The sequence below is a fragment of the Fulmarus glacialis genome, unplaced genomic scaffold (assembly GCF_000690835.1).
Source record: "Fulmarus glacialis isolate BGI_N327 unplaced genomic scaffold, ASM69083v1 scaffold29155, whole genome shotgun sequence".
Taxonomy (NCBI): domain Eukaryota; kingdom Metazoa; phylum Chordata; class Aves; order Procellariiformes; family Procellariidae; genus Fulmarus; species Fulmarus glacialis.
Genome location: NW_009212776.1, coordinates 778 through 26355, shown reverse-complemented (window position 1 = coordinate 26355; position 25578 = coordinate 778). Strand labels below are relative to the sequence as shown.

Genomic DNA, 25578 nt, shown 5'->3' with positions numbered 1-25578 from the left:
CCCCCCCCACCTTATACTGTTCTATCTTTCTTGGCCTCTGCACCTCACTCCTGAGCAAAGCCTCCTGCTTGTGATGAAATGCTGCTGCTCTCCCCAACTGTGTCGTTTGTGCTCCTCTGGGAGAGATTAGTAGGTTAATTTATGTGATTTCCTTGCAGTTTCTGAGATATAAAATGTCAAGGAATTTACAATATAATGATCCTTTATTTATCTTTCCATAATTTTAAAAAATATTCTTGGTCTGTTTCTGTTTGAGTTTATATCTGGAGTTGGGGTTGACTTGACTGTTGTTTTAATGGTATGTGTCTTTATGGTGCTGTCTTTAAAAGGCTGTGCATGTGTGTATTTGTGCTCACAGCACAGATCCATCAGGAGAGAAACTATTCCCTGGTTACTCTGAAAATGAGTGTTTCACGTGCTGTGTTTTTGTCGCTGTTGAATTTTGAATGAGTAGTGCATAGGGATTAAAATCATAACTGAGCTTCCTTAAAGCAAGTAAGGGAGTCCCCAAAGCTGCTTTTTACAGGACTCCCCATGTACATTTGGTTGTCGAACAGAGTGCCATCAGAAGCATCTGTTGCATCACGGGCAGCAGCCTGCGCCGTGCAGTGTGGTGCAGAGCCTTCCATGGCCCCCAGCATCCCTCGTTATCCCTCTGCGCTAGCCATCTTCAGGAAATACATGCTTCTCATTGAGTGGTGGAAGTTAGTAAAGCAATAAGTATCAAACTCCGAATGTAGCACGGCTAGCAGCAAAGCAGGCTTTTGCACAACTGGTTTTGCTCTGTTTAAAAAAAAAAAAAGACAGTAGTATTACCCTTTTATGTCTTTCTGGGGTTAAGTATATGGTAAGGGGCCTGTGTTGACTGCTGGATTGAGTTTTGAGTTTCCCACTGGTTGATATACTTCCCAGATCCTTTACTGGATAGGTGACACAACTGTGCCTGGTTTATGGAGTTTTTACTGTGAGATGCTCCCATGGGCAATGTGCTAAGCTCTGGGCTGCTGAAGCAGAAACGTCGGGTAGCACACAGGGAAGGAAGAGAGAGGGTGTCTTGTCTGGGGAGGATGGCGTCAAATGTGGGGATCATGAAGGGGGCTGACGTAAAGTTTCCAGGAAAAGTTGAAAGTATGTGGAGGAGATAATTTGTAGCATAGAGGCTGCTCTGTGTGCATGGGACGAAGCCTTAAATGATATAAATTGACACATCTACGCTGACTTCAGTGACTTAGACCAGCTGGAGATACAGCCCGGCATGTGCTCAAGTTCAAAGCCCTTGCTGTTTCACATTTCATCTCCTTCTCTTCCAACTAACCCCGAGCATCCGGCAACTTGTGGTTTGTCTGGCAGCAATGCAGTGTTAATTTTTGGAGCAAATGGGTTCTGGGAAGGTTTGAACCAGGCTCCACATTGCTTGTATGCGTGCTTGTGTGTGGTGGTTGTACTGAGCAATGTGTCCTGGTGAGACTGGTTTAGCTCTGGTTTTGCAGGGTGATCTTATTCTTCACTATGAAGGGAAAGGCACCCTCATCTCTGCAGTTCATCTGCACTTTCACTGATGTTGCCACAAAATCTCTGGCATTTTCACTTAAATTCATTACCAGTAAGCAAGGTCCAGCTCTTCTGTCACCAGAAACAAAGCCACCTTTCTCAGTGAGACAAGCCTTTGACTCACACATGCGTCTTCTGGTGGGATAACCTTCTAATACGGTTTTAGTAACCTTCTGAGTCTTAGCATCACTTCTGGTCCTCTTATGTGAGTTCTCAATGTCTTTATTCCCATTTTCCCCCCATTTCTGGCTCGGCTGGGTTCTATCAGTGCATCTTTAGTTTAGAAAAGCTTTGCTGGCCATGAGGATTCATACACAGTGAGAGATCTTGAAATCTCCAGCTCTGTCTCGCTCCGAGACCTGCTGTTTTCCTAGTCACGAACACACAAAGGCTGAGCTCTGAGCTGCTACGTCAGGCAGTGTCACGAGCTGTGGAAGATAACAGTGAGAAGATACTTTATCTAGGAAAAGTCGGGTGTAAGGGGAGGACAGTGGGGCAGTGGCAGGGAAGGTGGTGCTGAGAGGTCCTGTTCATGTGTGCTGTGCCTTGGTCGGAGGGCTCTCCTGTAACTCTGGGTCAATAACGCATGTGATATGATCTGTTTAGGCATGCGCGCACCGCTGGAAAAACATCTACTATGAGACAGAGTACATCCTGCCCCACGGCTTCTGCAACATCATTCCCCCCAACCTGCAGCCCAACGGGAGGAAGCTCTTGCCCTGCTATGAAGGTAAGGGGTGTGGGGCTCATCTCCCTTGCTGCGCTCTCATTTTACAGCTGCTGTGTTTTCCCTTTATTTCCAAAGTCATCCACAGTAACCCTCACTACTGATATTTTTCTTTCTTTTTTTTTGGTAATATGTGGCTGCCTTGCGGCACAGGTGGGGTGGAGGTTGGGTTTTGAATGAAGTCGGGAGAGTAGCAGAATGACTGAACGGGTCCTGTGACTTACTGTGCGTGGTTGCACTTTACTAAAGGAATAATACATTTCTGAACTGTGTTTTTGAGGCAGCAGCTTTCTCTCCTTTGTGTGAATAATCGGTAGACATTGATCTGAGCTTGGCCTTTCATGCTTTGCCGTGGCACAGAGTAAAAATCCTGAATTACATTGTAGCTGGGAACCAATTTGCCCGTCTTAAGGAAATATTTTCATTTTTGTGTTTTGACTTATCAGAGGACTGGAAGTGTGGGGGGGGTAGGCTGCTTGACACCTTGCTCATTTAACGGAACTTCTGCAGCAGTTTATATTGAACTGTTTCGGGTGCTGTAAGGTGTCTCGGTCCCTGTTTGGATCTTCTGAACGTCTGGGTTTGGGGGACATGGAGAGGAAAGGCTCCAGCTCTGAGCAGTGGGTGGCTGCGCCTGTTGATTCTGCTCCAAATCTTAAGTGTCAACATTTTAATTTTCCAGCTCTCTGGTGCATTTGAGACTCTCTTGTATCGTGTTTCCTTTCCTAAAGACTTCAGAAGACAGCATCTTCTCAGCCAAGAGCAATTAACTAAACCAGAGGCATGAGTCTGTTGTTAGGAAGAAGATAGGGTATCTCCTAAGATTTCTCGGCCTTCAGAGAAACGCTTGGCGGAAAACAGCTTCTTGGTTTCTCCTGTCTGTCCGGGCATCGTTTTTCCCCTCTTGCCTGTAGGAGCCTAAGGAAGCGTGGAATTTCAGAGGACAAGATGCATCTGGGTTTGTTGTGGGCAAGACCTTTAATTTTTTTAATTTATTTGCTTTTATTAATTCCTCCCTTTTCCAAGTTGGCAGCAGCCAGCAGCAGGCTTGCCGCTGACATTAGTAAGTGGGAGTGGGATAAGGCAGTGGATGTCGCGGTGAGTTTCTCTGCTGCTGGCGAGCGGCCGTGTCCCAGCTCAGCAGCCCATGAAGCCAGCTCTGTCACAGAGCTGGGTCCGCTCTTTCTCCTGAGGCAGCTCCTCACCTTCCTCCAGGCTTTGCTCGGGGACCTGCCACCGCAAACCCACGCACCTTCTGGAGATGGCACACACTCATGCACTGAGCCTTTCCCAGCCCTGAAATTGGTCATTATTTGAAACGTGAGGGGTTTTGCCTCTCTCGACCCAGCCATGCCAGCTGCTCTGCAGCAGAATACAAGTAAACTACGTAAGCCTTCCTGTTGTGAGCACCGTCCTACTGTATTTGTCCCTTGGTTTCTTTTTTTGCCTTGTTCCTGTCAGCAAAATCAGGATAAGGCCTCACACTAAGGTAATGCACTGCAAATCATCTGATATTAACTTTATGGTCAACGTGCACGCGCGGGGATGCTGCTGGGGCTCCTTCTGAGCCTGTGTCACCGCTCCTGTGCCGCCTTAAAGACAGCCCGCCTGAAGCTGTGGCGGGGAGGTGGTTTCTGGAAGAGACGAACTGCTTGTGTTTTTCTGTGCGTCATGTCTTCGGAGTAAAACTGCTGCTAATCTGACAGGATATTTGCCAGGAATTGCTAGAAAATAGAAATGTGTGGGCCTAGTACACGCAGAGCTGCCAGTGGAAAATTGGCAGGGCTGGTGCAGTATGATGTTGGCTTAATTTCACTCCATGGAGTGAAAATTGGAGGTTTGGGACTGATTTTTCTCCCCCACCCCCATCAGACATGAAATCACAAAGTATCACGAAGGATGGCTGCGTTTGTTTGCTCCTGGATCTTTTAGGTTTCAATAAAACAAGCTCAAAGAGAGAGATAGCCGTGGTGCGTCATGCAGAGGGATTCGTTGTTTGAGGTTTGCTGTGAAATAAGATTGCAGTCATCCTTGTAACATTTTTCCTTCACTTTCTGGAAGCAGAAGAAGCAATTCTCCTCCACTGACACTGAGGAACAGCCCAAAGGGGAGAAGCGGTGAGTCTAGTAGGGATATAAACATGGTGTGTAATGCACTACACCGAGAGCCTCTTGGCCGTCACTGGCAGGCTGCCAGACCCATGGCTGCAAGCCCTGTGCTGGGGAGCGCGCTTTTGCCTGCCGAGGTCCCGGCGTCTTGGCCTTCTCTGTGACTTGCCATGTGTGAATGGGTGCAGGCAGTCGTGTCCTCATTTCCAGACACCCAGTCGTTAGCACAGCTAAGGCGATAAGCCCCGTGAGAGGCTGGTGTGGCTGCATGGTCCACAACCAGAGCTGGCTCTCGCCTAACTGGCGAAGGCCAGTTGAGTGCACATCAGTCTCCATCCATCTCTGTGTGTGTGTGTGCACACCTCAAGATGGATTATTAGCTTGTATAACAAAACTCTTGTGCCAGAAAGGGAGAGAAGTCTGACCTTGGGATAGACATACTTAATGCATACAGTATGTTTTCTCTTCAGATAAAGCAGGCTTAATAATTAAAGACAAAGGAGGAAATGGAAATTTCCTGACTGGATGGTAGTGGTGCAACAACATATAGTCTCAATCCATCTTATTCTTGTCCGGCTTCCCTGAAAGGGCTGACAGAAGTCTGGAAGCGATTGAGGCCTAATGAGAACAGCAGCAAACCTAATAGTTAAATGCAGTCTTTCTGAGTAGGAACTAATCTGGTTTATATGAGCTGGATGTCCTTTGTGGTATAGCTGGCGTATGGAGCCATGGTCTTCCAGGCAGTGCTTTCGCTTGTTTATTTTTCCCATAGTTTTAATGGCCTTCCAAAAAAAGGAAGCTGCCTCTTCATTCCCCCCCCGATGCATTCAGTTTGCAAAGAAGGGTGGCCGCGTCTACTGTGAGAGGCAGTCCAGCTTATGGGGAGAGCTGGGACAGTTTCCTAGTCCTCTGCGGTAGAAGTTGGTGGTGGAGGTGGGGAAGACTGATGGAACCTTTGGTTAGTAAATAAGGGGAACAGCACATGCTCATGTGCCTCTCCTCCAAAGGGATAAGCAAGTTTTCCCACAGGGTCCAGACCACATTTGGTTTTCTGGGAGCCATCAAAACATCCCTGCTTTGTGGTGCAAACCCAATACCACAATGCTAGGTCAGAAAGATTGCTACTGTTTCTTCCTAGTGTAGTAAACCACTGTCAAATAGGAAGGAAGAGGCTAGTGCAGATGATAGTTTACTGTAATTGTCCACTTTGCTTCCACCTGTGAAGATGGTAGATACACGGTTTTATTGCACTGTGGAGCTTATGCTATGTTATGGCATTGAAGTTTGCTTAGAGACTTTTAGGGAGGTTTGCTTAGAGAAGAAGTTGAGGAGCATTTGCCTTCAGAATCGTCACACATCACGGCGTATGCTGTTTGTTTGTATATTGTTTTATTCAATTACTTTTCCCTCAGTCTTACTTCTCTTATAACCTGAAATCATCATGGCTACAAACCACTACCATCTTCTTCTCTTTTTTGCTTTATGTATTTATTCATGGCACATCTTCAAAGTCGCAGAGGCAGCCACCTCCTCCAGACTCAGCCTCATCTTACTGCTTTGCTATCAGCTGTTGCCGCAGCAGTTAGTTTAGTGGCTTGCGGTTTATGTAATTGGGGGTGCACAGCAGTCTGCGGGCAGACAAGAAAGAACAATAAAGAAGTGTAAAAACAAAGGATCTGTTCATGACAGCAGTTATTGCCTGGAGCTACGTGGAAACTACCGAATCCACTGTATGCAATATTTAAACCTCATGCAAATGTTGCTATTCAGGTGTGCAAAAGCTGTGAACTGACAGAGTAACTGCATGGTTTTCTGCTGGTTGATTGTTTCACTGCATTGATGGGTGAATGGACGGATGGCAGTGTCTTATGAGTGACAGGTGTCACTGCTGTGCACTGAAGTGGAGGGGAGGTAGAAGCAATCTTGATTTTCATGCCTTTTGGGCTCATCTGCTGCTTGGGAGAGGAGGCAGAAGTCTGTGGGGTTGGGATGTGACAATCCAGGATTTGGGGGGCTGCTCTGGGCTGTGACCATGGGTACATGGGTGGAAGGAGACCTACTTGGCATGTGGGAAGGGATGGGGGGAGCCGCATGCAGGTGGGAGTTAGGTGGGCCGATGAGGAGGGGTGGTTTTGTGCTGAAAGGGTTATGTTGGAGACCAAGAGCTCAGTGTCCATCTGGGCTGGGCTGCTGGCTCCCTGGGGAGGACTGCCTCTGTCTGGATCCCCCCCAAAACGTGGTGCTGGTCTCTGTTCTCTGTCAGTGGAGGTTTAAACGCTCAAATAGCCTCAGTACCTGGGGTGTTTGGGCCTTCGTGCTTTCGTTTCCTCTTCCAAAATGTCACTAAAGCTGTTTTCTCTCTCAGAAGTGTTAGGAAAAGAGGTTAATTGGTATGTGTGGCGTGCTCAGATCCCATAACGATAAGATGGAGTCTTGATACCTGTAGGGAGGAAAGATGGTCATTGCTTTGCATTGCTGCTGTATGTCACGCCGCGCTACTGTTTCTTCTTTATTTATTTATTATTCTTCTGTAAGCTCTATTTTTTTTCCTGAGAAGTATTGTCAGGTATTTATTCAAGTCAAAATGTTTTGAGTCTTTTCTTCAGTTCACGGAAGCACTGATTATATCCAAACTCCGAATTTAATTGAAATGCTGCAATCCCATCTATTCATGGTTACAACCACAATGTAACTTGTTATTTAAGTGAAATGTAGGGCCATTAGTTCGAGCAGAGAGTATTGTCAATGTAAGTGGCTTAAAAAACACTGAATATCACAGAAAGCCATGAACAATGTCTGTGAAAGTATGAGCTTCAGTGGGTATACCAACTCAGTTTATTACACAACTATTTGAACCAACAAATCTTTCCCATTCCTTATGCATTGCAGTTAATAATCATTTGGTTCATTTAAAGAATAATCAATTTTTCATTGCCTGACAATGAAAACAATGTATGTGTTTCAGTTTCTTTTCTAATATGTATATTGCTAATGAAAATCAGCTGTGTTGTGTCCTCTGATGTTGGGGCTTTTGTTTCAAGTTATTCCTGATCTGAATTTGGTGTCTTTGTTTTTTTTTTTTTTTAAAAAGTAGGCGAAATTATGTTGTAATAAAACAATGCTGTGAATTCAAGTTTTTGACTTGAGTGGAGAAATGGTTTAATTTTTGTGCATGTACTGTTTTAACAGAAGAAAATCCTGTTTATCCTAAGAAATGAAGCAATTTTGCGTGTTTGTTAAACACAGCCGCATGAAGCTACGGATCCATCTACCACCCTTGCATAGCTGTCTTGTTCCATTGCTAAAGCTGCTACCATTCCTTCTGCCGTCCTCCTATGGCTTTTGCATGCCCTTGGTTTTAATTTGCAGCCAAATTCAGGGGACAGCTCGTGCAAGCTGGATCACTCGCACCCGCAGGCGTGTCTGGATGGGGCCTCTCAGGCGGCTGGAGTTACACGGGGCGATGGTTTGGAGACGTTCAAGCCTCACCCAAGTCTACGGCAAAGCTCTGGTGGCTGGGCAGGCCACTGTTGTGTTTGAGGCTTTTACGTGTTGTCGAATTGGGGGGGGCGGGGGAAGCAGTGGAAAGCCTGTTTATAAAAGAGAAGAAGAAATCTGAAAATCCAAAATAAGAAATAAGTTTTATTTGCTTCCCATTCCGCGCTGAGGCGTTCCCCCCAGTTATGTTGTTATTTGCCTGACCTAAACCTTTCACTGTGCAAGTTAAATATCCTATGGCAATTTTCCTCTTTTATTTTAAAGCACATTGAGCCGTGTGTTTTTTGAAGGAGACACTTAAAGAAACCGTGAGCCAAACATAATACAGTTTTATAGGGAAATACAACATTTTAAATCCATCAAACTGTCAGCGGGGCCTACTTGCAGCAGTTGGTTATGGGCCTGACACAGAGATCCATCACGGCTTGCTCTCAAAAGAAATATGTGCATAAGAAACCCCCTCTTCTCAAGTCCCAGATGAGGGGCCCATTTTAAGAGGCCTGGGTCGTGAGTAAGATCTAGCAGGGACCACGGCCTCTAGTGCCTAAAGGGAGGGTGGGCGCTGTGGTCTCGTGGTGGGCTAGAGGCCTGGCTGGCGGGCCAGGTCGGCCAAGGCTGTGCGGCCCTGGTGCGGCTTTTCAGGCAGGGCACTGTGCTTGCTTGCGCTGCTTGAACATCAGCCTGAGCCCCTCTAGCCCTCCATCAAAAAAAAATACGTATCCTGTAAAGTGGGATTTAAGAAGGCAGTCTCTAAAAGCCTTGAGCTCCAGGGCCACAGTGGCTAGCGGTGTTTTGTTTTGAATTACAGTAGGTCGAGTGCAAAGTTGGGAAGAGGCAAGGTCTGTTCACACTTCAGTACATTATGTAAAGGGAAAACCTTGGCTGGAAGTGAAAGCATCTGAATGGGACGGATGTGGAACTTGCTGCATTTCATCCTATGTCATCCTATGCAAGGGTGGGAATCCAGCCGTAGCCAAGGTAGGGCCTTTAGGATATGCACAGTGTTATATTTCAGGAAATGCCAGAGGGAGAAACCTCGTCTCCTTGGCTCTCTGAATAAAAAAATGTTCATATCGATAAACAAATATTTTTTCGCAGGCGAGGAGTGCCTGGCTCTGTGAGAGACTATATGTGGACAGCTAGCGATTTAGAGCCCCAGCACTTTCTGAATAGCCATGAGCAAATATGGGCTTCACTTCTCAGTGGAATTGTTGTCATGCATTCCCACTAGGAAACCCAAGTGTGCTTCTGGCCCTTCTGGTCTGCTGGGACATATATCTGCTTTGGCAGGACCCTGCCTCGGCCAAGGGCGTTAGGCATTTAGGCTGCAATTTGTGGATCAAGTCACTGTTCTGCATGGTCTCCCCAATTAAACCTCTCCCTGTGCAACTGGTATGACCTCAGCAAATTCCTTAAAATCTGGGCATCTTTATGATGTTGGGAAGAGACTACATATAATATATAAAGGGGGAATGGGGGGTGTGTGTGTGTATGTATATATGTGGGAAGGCAGCAGTTTATAATTAATTCCTTTTGATCTTCAATAAGATAAAATGCAACTCAAAAGGAACTTCTTTGGTTCCAAAGAGGCAATTTCATTAAAATTTTTATCATTTAGCAATGAGTTAATGGTGCTTCCTTTAAAAAAATAAATCACAATTACCAGGCTACATGGTGAATGTTTTTGAGCCTGTATTACTGTAATATACAGGAAATGGCAATATGCTGGAGCTGGGCACTCATTACTGTGGTAAATATTTGAAAATAATGCTCTGGAAAAAACCTGCAACGGTTCTGATCCAGCTGTAAGTTTTAAATGCTCCTAAACTGAAGATAGTTGGATTAAGGCAGGGTGGAAAGTGATTTTCTTTTTTTTTGCTTTTTTCTTCCTCCCCCACTCACCCCCTGCTCTGAACTGAATGTATTTCTGAAAATATTTTTTTCCTCTTCTGCAAAAAGATAAAGTAAAAATTCCTCAGGTTTGATAGGGGAAACAATTGCTACATAAAATACAGAAACAGAAACTATAGTGATGCTGGTTGGGTTCCCTGTGAACTGGGAGTTCTGAGCAGGTGGCCATGAAAAGCAGCAGACCTGAGCATCCCTCAAATGAGACTGTTGTCTGGTCACTTAGAAACGCAGCGCCCTCTCCTCACTCACCGCCTCCCTCCTGGGGCCAGTGTCCCGAAGCATCCCCCCACCAGCAATGTTTAAGGGGCTGTGGTGACTGTCATTGTAGGGGGGAATCACTTATTTCTCTGAGGTAGTGACAGGCCTGGGGATTAAACCTCCTGGTGCAGGGTTGGCGGCACACAGGCATGGGCATTGCCTTTCGCTCTCCTCCTTCCCAGCTTTATGGATCTAGCTGCTGGAGGTAGGGGTGTCTGCCGATGCACCTTTACCAGGGTGATGCTGCTGCTGTTATCATCACATTACTGTGATACTGCTCATTTAGCGGCTCCCTAGGCAGCATGCTAGACGTCCCCCCCTGGTTTCTGGCCCCTCGCTTTCCCCACAACGTGGGTGAGGATGCTGCCGTGGTGCACATCGATGGCAGATCCATCAGTAAAACCTGGGAGCTCTGCGTGCTGATGTCCCTCAAGGCTGTGCATGCAGCAATGCAGACGGCTCAGGTGAAGAGCATGTGCCGTGCCAGGAATGACCATGGTTTGTTTTGTTCCCTTCTCCCATCCAGAGTACAAGAAGAAGTATGGGGAGGAGCACGGCTCGTGCCAGGCAGGGATTGCAGGCTTCTTCACCGAGGTGAGCTGGGGCACATGCACGGAAGGGATGGGGTTCGTGAGCGGCTCTCCTGCCGCGTGTCCCAGGCGGGGAGCCCCGAGCACGGCTTGGACAGCGGGCTGAGCACTGAGCATGGTCCCTTCCTGCCAGCAAACACCCTCCTGCCTCATCTGGCCTCCCGGGTGCCTGCATCTTGCACAATGCCTGCCCAGTGGTTCATACGTACATGCATGTGTCTCTCAAGGTCTGTGGACAAGAATGAATGAATTGACACTGGGAAATGTCCTTAGGGAATATTTTTATTGTGTACATCCCAAAACTTCCATAGAGATATTTCTGTGTCTAACATTGACTCTTGACTTTAAGTGATGATGTAAAACAGTCCTCCCTGAACCGTTTTGTTTATGTATGTGTACATGTGGGTATATGTAGCTATGTGAATATATATATGCACATGCACATATATATACATACATACGATAAACACTTTTTTTTTCAGTTCTGCTTCAGTTCTTTATTTCAAAAAGATGGAGAAAAAATAGCATGGTAAAATATATGCTCCAGAGCTGTTCTAAATACCAGACCATATTCTTTCCTGGACAGAAGTCTATCAGCCATGTTTTAGTTATGTCAAGGATGAATTTGTTCCCTTATGTACGTATTGATATGTTTTTGTAATGTTTCAGGGTTGGGTTTTTTTGTTTGTTTGTTTTTGTGGTTTTTTTTTACTAAGGATAAAAAAAAAAGCTATTTCAGTGTCAGGCTCCTTGTTACTGTCATGTCAAGTATATACTCACTCCTAATTATATATGTGCTGGTCTGCAGAATTTATTGTCCAGGCTGATATCAGCAGAATAAAGGTGTCCTCTCTGAAATGGCAGCAGGTGGTTTCTGAGTAAACTGGGATGGCAGGTGATGTTGCCACAGTGGCACTGTCTGATAACTGGATATTCAGCCAGCAGCATCTGTTTCCTGGCTTGTCTGCTCTTTCCAGCCTGTTTCTGTTCCCATGCTTTAAATTCTCCTTTGCTACCCTAGTTCAAAAGATATCTTTGAACTTTCATTGCTTCAGCCCGATGGCAGCTCACTGAGCAGGAAACACAGATAAATAGCTTTTTGGGTCAAACAGGCAAGCCCCTACCATATATTCAGCACTGCTGATGGTAGTCATTCCTGCCGGTAAATGATCCCTTGACCTCAAGGGCATGGCCCCTCCTAAGGAAAAACGCTGTTGCCAAGCACGTCCTGCTCTTTGGTTGGGTTTGCAGTCCTGTCCCTGTAGTCTTATTAGGAAAATCCCTTCTTTTAACATCTCCCCCTGACTGGAACTGGTCACCCAAAGGGATCCCAGGCGTGGGAGCGTTTTCCCATAAGGACGGCGTTTACCCATGGCCTTGCACTGAATGGAAATGTGAGGCAAAGCAGCTGTCGTCGTGTCTCCTCCAGGGATGGAGAACTTACCTAGGCTTAATACTTCCCAGGCTTAATTTGGTCCCTTGCTGGAGGTGTTTAAAACCACATCCAGGAGTAAGGTTTGCCCGCAAGGATGCTGGATGCTTTGGGCCAACACTTCCGCCATCTCTCTTGCATGCGAATGTACCTTTGATTTTGATTCAAAAGCATTATCCATGAGCATCTGCCTTAGGATGCTGGATCAAATTTTGCCTGATTTCTAGTCTTTTAAAATCCTGAATCATGGTGGGTGTCTGTAACGAGCTATAGCCAGGTTGCTTCTTGAGGAGCAGAGCGTATCTGAGGACAGAGCAAGGCAAAATGTTCCAACCGTGACATAACGCACACCCTCCTTGTTGAGTGCATGGCAGCTCTTTAGCTTCATAGTTGTAAAATCAAAATCCTTTGTGCTGTATCCTTCATGATTGGTTGGTATAGCATATCAGCCAGCATTGAGGCACAGTCTGTAGCTGAGTGGTAGGTCTGGGTGGGCTGAAGTGCTTCTATCACTTGGTAGAGGTCTTCAGGTCTTCTGGAAGATGTTTGGGAAAGGCAGCAGGTGGAGAGAGATTTTTGGGAGGACTGTGTTAGCAAGGATAAGTTTGATGGTTAGTAAGGCTGAGGAAGGTCTTTTATTGAAGCGGCAGAACAGCTGAGCAGAAGTGGGCCATAAAAGGGGAGACTATGTGTCTCTAGGATGTGTGCAGTGCCCTCCATGTTTGGGAAGAAGGATATTCTCTACATGCATACAGAATGGAAATTGTTGTTGGGCTTATAATTGGTGTTTTAAGTTAATATCCTGTCCCTTCTCCATTACTGTGTAAAGCGTGAATTTTTGTCCAGTTTTGATTGTTATGTATTTTTCTCCCCATCCTTTCCCCAACACCCTTCCGTTTTTCCTATTGTAGGAGCTGGTCATCATGGGGGCACCGGGATCTTATTATTGGACAGGAACTGTCAAAGTACTGAATCTCACTGACAACACATATTACAAGCTGAACGATGATGCTGTGATAGCCAGGCGGTACACGTACCTTGGTAAGCAGCTCTCTGGTGCTCCCTGTGAGAACGGATTAGTCCAACAACATATTTCAAGGCTTTGATGCTATAAAGTTGATACTGATTTTTTTTGGTGGTGTAGAGTATTTTTATGAAAAGTGTGAAAGGAAGAAAGTCTGAATTAAAGGGTTACCTACCTGGAAAGAAATATAAGTAAAGCAGCAGCCAGAATATTCCATTTTTGTTTGCTTGTTTTAAAAAAAACTTTGCTATAATTTTTTTGACTAATATAGAAAATGCATTTTGACTGAAATGCAGGTTGGATGGTAGGGCTTTTGCCCTGCGACAGACAAATTATTTGTCATTGGTTAGACTGCATGTCTGCTTACACCTGTCTTTAGAATAGGTACAACACATAATTACAGAATGTGTATTGTAGGTACAAATTTATTTCAACAAAAATAGCACCATGTAAGTGAGTCATTGGCAACAGAAGGAGATTGTGAAAGGATTGGCTATAGGTTCGAGTACATCTTTAACTCAGTTGGTTTTACTTGTTCTAAAACCAGCTAGTGTCCCAAATAAACTTAATTTAAAGGCTTCCACCTAATCCCCAGTGCCTAAGACTGTTGAGACCTAGAAGGCATTTCAAACAGTCAGTGGTTTGATATTGTTTGACTAAAGACTCCCACTGACCTCTCTTTTTCCCCTTAACCTTTAGTCTTTAAAAAAATACCACTTGGAAGATGCTGCTTGGTGATAGCTAAATGAGGAGTGTATATATACATATTTAAGGACATAAATAGGTTTTGCCACTGACAGGCCTGAATTATAGTGTTTACCATGTAGACAAGAGTCTCATAATTTACAGCAGAGAGCAAGGCAAATACAAGACAGCTTTAGAAGGAAAGCACTCTACTCTTCTTTAGTTATTATATATCATTTTAATATATCAAATAAGACTGAATCTTTTTTTTTTTTCTTTCTTTGATCTATCTTCCCATTTTTCTTCTTGCCTAAACAAAAATCTTTTTAAGCCATTAACTTCTCTGATCTCTTTGGCTACTGTCCTCTGCCTTCCCCCCCCGACCAAAAAGGCACGTAATTTTCCAAGCCTTCCTGGGCAGTGATTTTAGCCAAAGGAGGATACTTCTGTCTGGTTGGTGTGGGACTGTTGCTGTCTGATGTGATACTTTCTCTGCGATGATGTGGTTTCTTTGCTTTGTTTGTGTGTGCCTGTTCCTGTTTTACCGCTTCCCTTTCTGGACTTGCGGTTACCGAACTGCTCCCTGTACCTGCTTTGTGTGTCCCTTGCCAAACTCCACACACACCTTCCTTCTCTCAGCTTTTGGAAGAGTATTGGAGGGCATACTGTTGTTTCCCACCTCCATGGCTCTTGAGCTTGAATATTGGCGCCTTTTGGGCAGAACGGTTGCTGAACGCTAACAACATGCAGCCCAGGAGGAGCGGTGAAACCCCATGAGTGTGATCCAGCTGGCTGACCCTGTTTCTCAGACTCTTTCCTTTCGTGATGCATTATTTATTTATTTCCTCTCTTCTCTCCCACCCCACCTCCTGCTCAGGATATGCGGTGACAGCAGGTCATTTCTCTCAGCCGACTACCACGGACATTGTAGGAGGAGCTCCCCAGGATGGAGGCATCGGAAAGGTGCGGCTTTTTGTCAAACAATAATGTAGTCAGATGCATCAGGGCAAAAAAAGTAATATTGATGCAGTTCCCACACGTCTGAGAAGCCAAGAGTTTTTTGCCTAAGGGGTAGTTTTGGAGCACTGTGCAGGGGAGAGGTAGTTTGAAGTCATTACATTTTCTCCACCTCTTCCTGCTGGTGCCTCACATCCCTCTTCCCTCACTTTCCTCTCTGTCTCCCACCAAATCCTTAAACTAGTTATTTTAACATGACTCTGGCAATGTTTATTTCACACCACTTCTGTTTAGGATTTATATCATACAGTTATCACTTAAACCTTGCCTGGAAATGAAAAAAACTTGGAAAAGAGAGTTTGTCTTCTGGTTTTTTTTCTTCATACATTTGACAATGCTTTGCATGTGGACTGTTTCAGTATTTACTTCAGAGTAAGCATCTCTAATAGCATGAAGTGCCATTTACTAGGTAATTTGATGTCTCTTTTAAAACTTCATAATATGCTGATGCTTAGTGGATTAGGATCTGGGTTTCTGCCAGCTATACTTAAAAATCTTGGTGATAGGCTCTTGAGAAGCAAAAAAGAAAAAAAAAAAGGTTTTCCTGTAGACATACATATGTTTGATGTCCTAAAGATGTAAGCAAGTGAATGGCTAGATGGACATGGCTGGTGAGTTAGGTGTGCCTGCTTGTTCCCAGGTCGAGTACCCGGCTGCTATCAGGAGCAGGGTGAAGGTGAGCGCTGTGACCCCTATACACTTCTGAACCAAAGGTGGAGAAGTAGGAGGGGAGAAGGAAGGAAGGGATGTAAAGGATCTGCTTTTTCCCCTCTTTCTTCAAAATCTGGTCCTTTTGGGGCCTGCTGCCACCATGTGCTTGAGCAGAGATGTCCTGCATCGCCTTCCATCTTCCTCCCTCTGGCTCTTCTGCTACAACATCAGCTGTAGCTGAGTCGTAACAATAAGGAGTGAGAGCTCTACATTACCAGCAACACTATCCCTTGGTTTAAGCAGATTATTTCTGGCAGTAACAGTGTCCCAGGGGTAGCAGTGCAAATGGGAAGATGGAATAAAAGTAGAGGATGAACTTGGTACATATACCTGATCCGGCATGACTAGGACATATAGGATATAGTAGCAGTGCAGTTGCTACTGGGAAGACGTATATGGGAAAGACAAGGTTTCCTTATCCCAGGTACTCTGTTACAGCTGCTCCAATGCACCTTCCTTCCAACCTGTTTCGTCTGTGGAACAGATTTAATTTCTGTACAAGGAGGGGGGAAAACCAGCTGCTAACATGACATCCATGAGAAAGCAGCCGGCCCTGTATTTTAAAGACTCTTGCTCTAGTTGCAAAAGCTCCCATTATTCTCCCTTGGCATGGGATGTAGGCAGCAGGAACACATGGCAAAGGGGCCGTAAGAGGTGTTGAGTACAGGACATTACATTGAGCAGTCCTGTTGTGCTTTCCACACTCTCTAATAAGCTAATCCTTTCTATTTCCCTGATAGAAAGTGATTAGCATTGTCGCACTCTGTTCACTGAAGGTAAAGCCAAGACACTTAATGAGACTGAGTCATTTCTCCAAACTCACCAGGAGTGTCATTAGTAAGACTGGGTTTGGAGTCGTGAGATCTGGCAACATGCTCTGACTGCTAAACATGCCACTGCAAGACCTGGGGAGTTCTTTATATCTAGAGCAATTCTCCACAGTAAATCTGTGCTGTGTTCTCGGCTGAAAACAGCTTTGAACTCTGTCTCACCACCTATTAATAACTCGCCACATATTTAACTATGTCAAGTGCTTGGCTCCGCCACGTGGCCTTGGAATCATCTGTCCTGCAAACTGTGTAAGCACCTGCTAGGAGGAAGCCTGACAAACGCTGGAGGAGTCTCAAACCCTGACTGAGCCAGCCTTTCTGTCAAAGAGAGTCTCTTTCTACAAGCCATGTTAAAACGTTTTAGGACTTAAATTTTGGTACAAGATCTGTTACTGAACTTGCATCAATACTATTAGCCCCGAGAGTTCTTGGTAAAACAGTTTCTCCTGGGGAAATGAGCAATGAGCGGACTATATTTGAATAGTTTTCTGATTTACAGGTTGTTTCAGGCAGAAGCAGTGAAAATGCCTTGGGTGGTCCAATCGGGATTTCTATTATGACCTTTGCTAAAGCATTGAGAAGTTTGCAGTGCAGAACGTGCAGGCACATGTCCCTGAGAAGGGAAGGCTGGATAAGGGAAGGGTAGCAGGGTTATGCCTTCTCAGCCTTTTGTCCTGCTTGTTTCCAGGCAGTCTCCAGGTGCCACTTGTTGGAGAGTTGGAAAGTTCCTTTACCTCTTGCTTTTAAATGTGCACATGCGCACATGCGCACCAAAAAAGTAGGCGACAAGATACTATTCAAGCATTTCTCATAAGAGGCCTGTGATTCATCATGGGGAACTCTATGTTTTGTCTTTTAAAAGAAGACTGAGCAATAAAGTGGTCATAAAATTGGATCTTGGCTATAGCCATGGCCATGATCATGATTTAGATATTATTTAGAAAGCACCAATGCTGTACCATTATGTGCTTCGTAGTTAGTATTGGTTAACTTTTTTCTTTTTTCACTTTTCAGGTTTATATTTTCAGAACAGACAGACGATCAGGCTCTCTAATAAAGATTTTTCAGGCTTCAGGAAAAAAGGTGAGCTTTTATGTACGTGTGTTTTCTTTAAGGGGTAGAAAAGGGGGAAATAATGGCAGGGTCATCTCAGCGCATCATTTTCATTCCTGTGCTTCATGAGTTGACAAGTAAATTCTGTTTCTTCTCGTCCTCCCAGAAGAGCTAAACCTATTGTACAGACCAGCGGTATGCCCTTTCTCCTGTGGCGGTCATGACTGCAATGTCTGCTCAATGAATGAAATTAAAGGTCTTGCTGAAAATTGTACTAGTGGTTCTCTTTAGCCTTACACAAATGTAGTAGCAACTTCTGCTGTTGCCTTCTGAGACATGGGGCGCCAGGTGAGCCTAGATGCAGAGATTTCCTCTTAGTAGATGTTACTGGGAGATGTGGGTAGCCTGGAGCTTAGTTTAATACACAAAGCCCCAATCTGTTTTTCTGTGTCCTCCTGTGACAGGGGGGATTATTAGAGTTATGCTGTTTTGTGGGGGAGCAGCTTCATTGCCTCAAGAGATGATGATTTCCCCCTTCCCGCCATGAGTAGTCCTGCATTTTGTTCTTAGGACTGCTGTCTTAGAGCTGACACCCCACCCTGCTATGAAATTTAGTGAATGCTAGTGAGATCCAGCTCCCCCCATGCAATGTTGTGTTTGAATGGGGAACAGCTTGTGTTCTTCACTGGGGGCTTGCTGGAGATGTGTCGCAGGGGAAATGAAGTGGACAGTATGCCTAACTATAGGTAACAACGAAAAGATGTCTTATTTGGGAATAACACAGTGAGGAAACAATACCCCTTACCTGGGGTTGCCTGTGTTCTCCTGGAAGGAGAGGAGATACGGAAAAAAAAGTTACTGGTAGCTTCTGGCTCTAGGAAGACCTGCCACCCTCAGAAGGATCTAAAGTGTTTAACTGTGTCATCAAGTTGGGAGCGTTAGCATGTTTTGTTATTTTTTCCCAACAAAACACACCTGCAGTCTTTAAAAACATGCCTGGAATAGGGGAAAACTGCAAGGATGTGTGGGTGGATGGTGTGACTTGTATTTCAGGGCCTCTCCAAAATTTGTCTTTCTCTGCACTAGCAGAATTGCAGACACCTTGAAAGGAAAAGACCTCCCAGTTCATCCAGGGCATCTCCTGTGTTTGATTGCTTCCTGTTCATTTCTTTCCCTGTTGACTTTTAAATGTCCCTAAGGATGTGCTCCTGGAGAACTATTCCTTAGCCTAATAAACAGAGCTATCAGGAAGTTTCCAGGTCTCAGCCAAAAACTTTCCTTTTTCAATTTAATTGCATTATTATTATATGTAACTTAACTAATCAAGTATTTACATCCTTCAAGAACTTCTAGGCTGTCATCTCCTCCTTCCCCATAAGCATCCCCATACAAATTCTCTAAAATCCAAATGAGAATTTTATTTGAAAGAAAAGGCTGTCCTAAATCACCCTTTCTTGGTTTTGTGATTGAAATATAACCAGACGTGCTCAGCAATGAGCATTGCCTGGAAATGAGCTCTCACAAAATGCTGCGTCCTTTCCAGTGGTGTGAAAGTTCATTGCTCTGTCATTCTTGTTAGACAGACATTAAAAGCAGGCCAGTTTCTTCCTTCCCTTTTTTATTGCTGGAGGCTGAACTGGGAAATCAAATGCAGACAAGAAAAAAGAAAATGCAGTGCCTTGTTAAAAATGTTAAGTGCACAAACTTCACGTTCTCACAGCACCGTGAACTCACCCACGCTGCAGACATACCATGTTGCAGTTAAGTAAATAATAGCCTTTCCCTGAAAATTGCCTGAATACATAGTGAAATGCTTTTCATAACTTTCGCTCCTTACCCATGAGAAATTTGTTTTAAAACCTTAGAGGATTAAAAAAAATAAACAAATAAAAAATCCACAAGGGAACTTAAGCTACAAAATAACTGGAATCAAATGATGTTTGAGGTCTGACCTTAAACCCACACAAACACAAAAATCTGAATTGCAAACTGAAACTCTATCCTTAACTCACCCCACTATATATATTTAGCAGCTTTTAAATCTTACGGACTGCATAGAATAGAGTTGCTACTGCCCATCTCCTAGCACGCCCAGTAGCTCTGGCTCGTGCATCTGAACTTCTCAAGCTGTGGGTCAGAGATCCGCAGTAAGGAATGTAAAAGCATGCAAGAAATGCAATTCATTCTTTTTAACCTAAATAATTATTTCTGTAACCTCAATTTTTCCTACTAAGTAAACAGCTGTCAATTTCAAAAAAGAAGTGGTATCTTTTAATTTTTCCTGTGGAAGTTGCTTTTAATTTTGAGACTATGGTTTGCAGTTGGTCTCAAAGAGTATGCCTTGTGGTACCTTAGCAGAAATGGATGAAATAAGGGTAGAATATAATTCTTGCTTTTGGTTTCCTTTCTGTGTTTAAATGTGTTTTGAAATTCTAATGTGGGTGGCAGTTGGGAGATTGTTAGCATTTAATGTTAAAAATTATGTCATGAAATTAATGTATTTCTTAAATTTAAGCAATTAAGTTTTATCAAGCAATAATAACTGGAGATTGAAAGTGGCTTAGGTTTTTTGTGTGTCAACTGAAAAGCTTTTATTGAAAGTCGTCTTTCTGTGTCAACTCACCTGCCTGTACATGAGAGGAAAGGCTGTGATCAAAACCTACAACCAGTACTGCTATTTGGAGGTGACTGATACAAATAGATACAAATAGAACAGGGGAAGATAGTCCACAATCAAGAGGCAATTTTAGATGCCTCTCTTCATGGATACCCTATTTTTCTTTTTTCTTTTCTTTATTTCTTTAAGGTAGCCCCAGAAGATCTGTGGTACCCAACTTCACATCTCTTTAGGAAGTCTGGCACTGGGCATGAATAATCACTAGCCAGGTCTTGGTTTAGGAAACTTATTTCACCCCTTCTTGGTTTTAAGCATTTGACAAGTGAAAGCTAGTCTAAGAAAGCCCTTTAAGTGTCTCACTGAAGCATGTCCCAGGATATAAATTTTATTCTGTTGGTAAAATATCCAAGCTGATGCACTGTTACAGTAAAGTGTTTAATTCCTGCCAGAATTATCCCATAAGCTTTCTCTGTAGGAGTGTTTGTGAGTGATAAAGCATCAAGTCATCATTAGAAATTAAAAAAAAAAACACGCCTAAATGATTTCCTCCTGTGTGTGGGCAGATACTGAATGCTTTGTTGTGACTCGGCTTGGTTACAGATGGGCTCTTACTTTGGCTCCTCCTTATGTGCAGTTGATCTGAACTCTGACGGGTTGTCAGACCTGCTGGTCGGAGCACCTATGTTTTCTGAGATCAGAGATGAGGGTCAAGTCACAGTCTATATCAACAGAGGAAACGTGAGTATGTACAGGACATGACTTGGTAAGGGATAAGGGTGTGGTTCCGGGCAGGGTAACGCTAATGTCCTTCCAGCACTGCATGATGAAACTCGATGTCTCAAATAGTGGGGTTCTGGATGTCTCTAGTAGAGCATGAAGTCACGGAAAACTCATCTGGTATCATGGTTTCCCAGACACTAGCCCACATTCATCACAGAGCTGTGAATCTTTCGAGGAGGTCCAGGAAAGTTTCTGGTTTTATGTTGAAACTTGGTGGTATTTGTGGCTTTACATGAATTTGATGCCAAAACCAAGTAAGAGTCAGCAGCTTTGACTGAGTTTTCCTTTGTGTTTTGGGTGGTCACTGGGACCTACACATCAGAACAAAAATGTCTGTGGATTTAGGAGTCCTTGTGAAGAGAAGCCAGAGATTGAATCCACTTTATCTTTACATTATGCCTTTAGCGGGAAGTTATCAGTTGGTACTATTGGATTTCACATGACCCAATAGCAGTCTTGGAAAAGTCTAAACTTTCTTGTGTCAGCAAAACAAGATCATTTTATGTTGTATTTATAGGAAAACAATGATTGTTTACCTGTTATTATGTATTTAATATTCAGGTCCCAAACCCGCTGTCTCAAAGGAGGAGTTGTTATGGGCTAAAATGAAATTGGTTTGCTTCATCAGTATTTTGTGAACTTTAATGTATGGAGTTTGTTTATGTTAGACTTAACATTCAGCACAAGTCCTGTTGGCAGCATTTGGGAGACTTCAGAACTGCTTTTCGTGTAATTTCATTTTCTATTATCCCTCCTCCTTTAAATGAGCTTTATGTTTTCAGTTTGATCCACAGGCTGTCCCACTTCTTATATTCCAGTGTTGCTGCTGGGTCCTCAGGATAGGGTCCAGAATGCCAAGCAGGTAGTTTCTAACATTTCCTGCTGGCAGTGAGAGCGTACATGAGTTAATTTTTATCTTTTATAAAACGGTCAATAAGCTAGTAGGACTTTCTTATACTCCGGCAGCAAGAATTACTTGCAGGAGCAATGGCTTGCAGGATTGTGGGTTTTATTTTGGGGTTTGGTCATTTTAAACTCTGTTTCATTCTGCAAGCACCATTGCTTAAGAGGTCATTGCAGCAGATCAGAGAAAACTGCATTATAGTACAAGCATGCATAGTGTTGCTAGATTTAATACGCTTATATTTTGCCCTTTCCTGTGAGGACTGCAAAGAAATGAGTCGCACATTTCTGTGCCTGCTTGTCTCCTCTCTGTTGTATTTCAATTTCATTATGTGGGATTTTCTTAAAGTCAGCAACTCCCCGCAGCCAAGAAAAAGATTTTATTACATGTTCCACAGGGCAGTTTACTCTCATTCACAAAGGAAGCAAAAACAAAACAAAACAACCCTTGAGGTGGGTACAGAGTTGGATTGCATAACTAAATTTTGTTTTCTTGTGGAAACGTTCCTTTTCCCGCGAGGGAAGACTGCAAGAAACTAAAGCTTATGTATCTGACCAGAAAGTGGGTGGGCAAGAAATACCAGATCCATATAAGGCTTCTCATGGCATAGGAGTACAAAGCTACTTTATTCTGAACTTTCCTCTCTCTCTTTATTTCATTAAATCTCTTTACTTATTCTTCATTTCAGAAGTCTTTTTGGGGACTTTGCTTTAATCCTTCTGTCCAAGACTTAAAAAGTTTTCAAATCCAATTGCCCAAATGTTCTTTGCTTAGGGGAAAATTCTCCTTAACTCACTGGAGTTTAGCTGAATAAGCCTGGACTGAGGATTTCACTCCTCGGATGTAATCTGCCAGTAGAGCAAGCTCTGGGCTGTTACATTTTAGGCGTCTGGAAACCTTCATGAGCTCACTAAGCCCTGTGACTGTCATTGAGTTATTGTTTAGTTAATTTAGCATTTTAGTTATATCACTTATGCGCTTCTTTCCCCACCCCCCCACCTCCCCCGCCATTAAAACTAAAAGACAGAAGGTAAAAAACCCAAATAAATTACATTTCTAGCGCCCAGGTGATCCGTGTGCCACGAGGGCCAGAGTCAGGCTGCAGCCCTGCCCCAGGTGCTTCCCACAGCGCATGGGTGGCTCCTGCGGGGAAGGCTCACCTTGTCCAGGGCTCGCACCATTTCCCTGACCCTGTTTTATTTCCTGCTTGCTAGGGAGTGCTGGAAGAGCAGCTCATCCTGGATGGTGACGGCGCCTACAACGCGCACTTTGGGGAGAGCATGGCTGCCCTCGGCGACATCGATGACGATGGCTTCCCAGGTCAGTGCAATTTCCTCCTGGGCCGTTTCTCTGGAAATGCCAGCGGGGCTGGTGGCACTGCTGGTCTCTTCCCACAGCTGGGTGCCATGTGACATCCATCACTCCTTCCAGACCCTACTGGCACCTGGGCTCGTGCTAAGAACAAACGTGCTTGTGTAGGATTTGTCTGCTAAAACTTTTTGTAGCTGATTGTCCTCGATGTGAGTTCAGTCCATGTCCATGCAACTCGCACCCCAATCTCATTAACATTGCTTTGCTTTCCTTGTTGTTGCATTTTCTTCTTCCCTGTACGGTTTATAAAAAGCTTTAGATACCCACACCCCGAACAAAACACAAACCTATGTCTGACTTCTTTCTTCTTTCCCATTTCCTTATGTTTTCAAGCCTTTCCAGTTTTCTTGGCATAATCGTGTTTCTTATCATGAAGTGTAATTAAGAAGTAGCTTCTCACTCCTGGTAGCATGTACTCTATTAATAATTTCTCTCCTTTGCTTTATTCTACCCCTTCTCCTTTCACGGGCCGCTGAGTGTGAAGCTTCGTGCTGTGATAGCAATAGTTGAGAGCAAAGTGTTGATGCTGGCACCTTTTCTGCCCTGATTTCTGGCAGCAGAGATTAAGGACTCTGAACAAAGGCCAGCTTACTCTATGTGTGCCTGGATTTATTTCTTTCAGACTACTCAGGGCATGGTATCCCATTAAGCCTAACCCAACCTCACTGCAGGTTGCCCTCACAAACGCTGGGCATGCTCTTCCTCTATGCTTAAACATGCATTTGTGTTCTTGCTGCTGCTTGTGGGTCAGGTGTGGTGATGGAGATTTTGCAGAGTGAGTTGGATCAGTCCGTGGGTATGAGGCCATCAGGAAGAGTTTAATTTTAGCAGCTGTGTAGTCACTAGATCCAACTAGGAAAGGAGAATGGGAGGTGGGATCACTCTTTCTGCAGGAGTTTGCAGTTAAATTGGATCAAATGTAATTTGAAAGTGCACCCTTGGCAGCCGTTTTTTCTTCCTGCCTATCCATTTAATATACCTGGCCTCATTTTGGAGCCTTGGATTTTCAAGCAAACTTAATGCAGTGCTACAGTAAATGTTTTGCCAATGCTGTCTTTGTTCACAAAGCTGATGTTCCCCTGGGTTGGAGATTTTGATATGAAAGGATTCTAAATTAACTTTTTGAGCGTGGTTGCTGTTTAATAAACACACATTTTCATAATAAATACATATTTCTGATTAGGCACAACATAGCCACATGCGTGTACAAATTCATATAAATTAGTGTATTTTTTCAAGTTTATCTTAACATGAGCTCTTCATTAAATCAAACAAGTTTTTCTAGCCAGGATGACATGAACTGCTGATCATCTTTGTCATGGGGACCTATTTTCCTATGGATAGCTAGCTTCTAAAATTGTGAAAAAGCTGGATTAATGAAATGGATTGTGAAATGTTTATAATCTGTACTGTTTTACAGATGTTGCCATTGGGGCGCCTAAGGAGGATAACTACGTAGGAGCAGTGTACATTTACCATGGGGATGCCAATGGTATCGTACCTCAGTACTCTATGGTATGTGACACTATCATTTACGATACCTATCTGAAGTGACTTTCCTGGGGCCTGCAGAAATAAACCATACTTAGGGGTCCCTTCATAGCTCTACATCCTTTTCTCAGTCCTGGTTTGAAAATGGCTTCTCCCAAAGTTTGTCCATATCTATGCTGAAGGGTAAAAGTATGTCAATAAGGAGATATTTTTCACTGATTTTTATTAGAGTTATTAGCTGTAGCTTCTTTCTTGAAACAAATGAAGTCTTGGGTTTGAATGTCAGTTTTTAGAGATAGTAGTGCTGCAGAGGGGGAATGAAAACCTTGGAGAGATTGAGCATACAAATTATGGAGAGGCCAGTTGAGAGCTGGGAGGTTGTTCTTTCTTCCTGCAGAAGCAGGCTTAGCATGGAATAAGAGGTACTAAGTTTTCTTTTGTTCCCTGCAGAAGCTGCTTTACCCATCTTGTTGGCCCTCTCCTTGCGATGTGATAATATATCACAAGGCCGTTCTTGGGTGCCGTTCCCCTGACCATTATTATGAAGTAAAAACTCAGCTGGGATATGCTACAGCGTCTTGTGCAGAGATGACACAGTGTCATTTAGCTACTGTAGCCAGGCAGTAGAGAAGATAAATTTATGCTCATGCTGCCCAACATGTGTCCCCTAGTCTCTGTCTAGCACATTTCTTTCTTCAGAGAGCCTGAATCTTCCCTTCCTCTGTGTGTTTGAGGTTCTGGTTGTTTTGGTTTGTTGCTGGGTGGGATCCTTCACAGTAAATCAGTTTAAGCAGAATTAAAGAGTTTAGTGGTTTTATTGGAGACTCTTCTAACAGTCATAGCAGTTTAGTCCTCCTTCCTTTTACCATGTATATGCCATGCGCTGCTTTTTAGAAAAAAGGAAGTTAAATGAGTCTTTATGGATACTTCTAAAATGCACTAATGTGTGGCATGTGGAGGATTCTGCCCATTTCTTGCTGAGAGCCACTGGTTAGGAGGTTCTTCTCTGGCTGTTGAAAAG

General features: G+C 43.9%; 1 protein-coding gene across 1 annotated transcript; it reads left to right on the top strand.

Moving 5' to 3' along the window:
• Positions 1-2150: 2150 nt before the first annotated feature.
• ITGA9 (integrin, alpha 9) lies at positions 2151-24581 on the top strand (the record flags this gene model as incomplete). The annotated part of the gene is made up of 8 exons (XM_009577994.1): positions 2151-2281; positions 10580-10647; positions 12987-13116; positions 14661-14746; positions 17356-17424; positions 20612-20749; positions 22910-23015; positions 24487-24581. Coding segments are annotated over exons 3-8 (612 nt in total), but the record flags the coding sequence as incomplete, so codon positions are not given.
• Between the last annotated feature and the right edge of the window lie 997 nt (positions 24582-25578).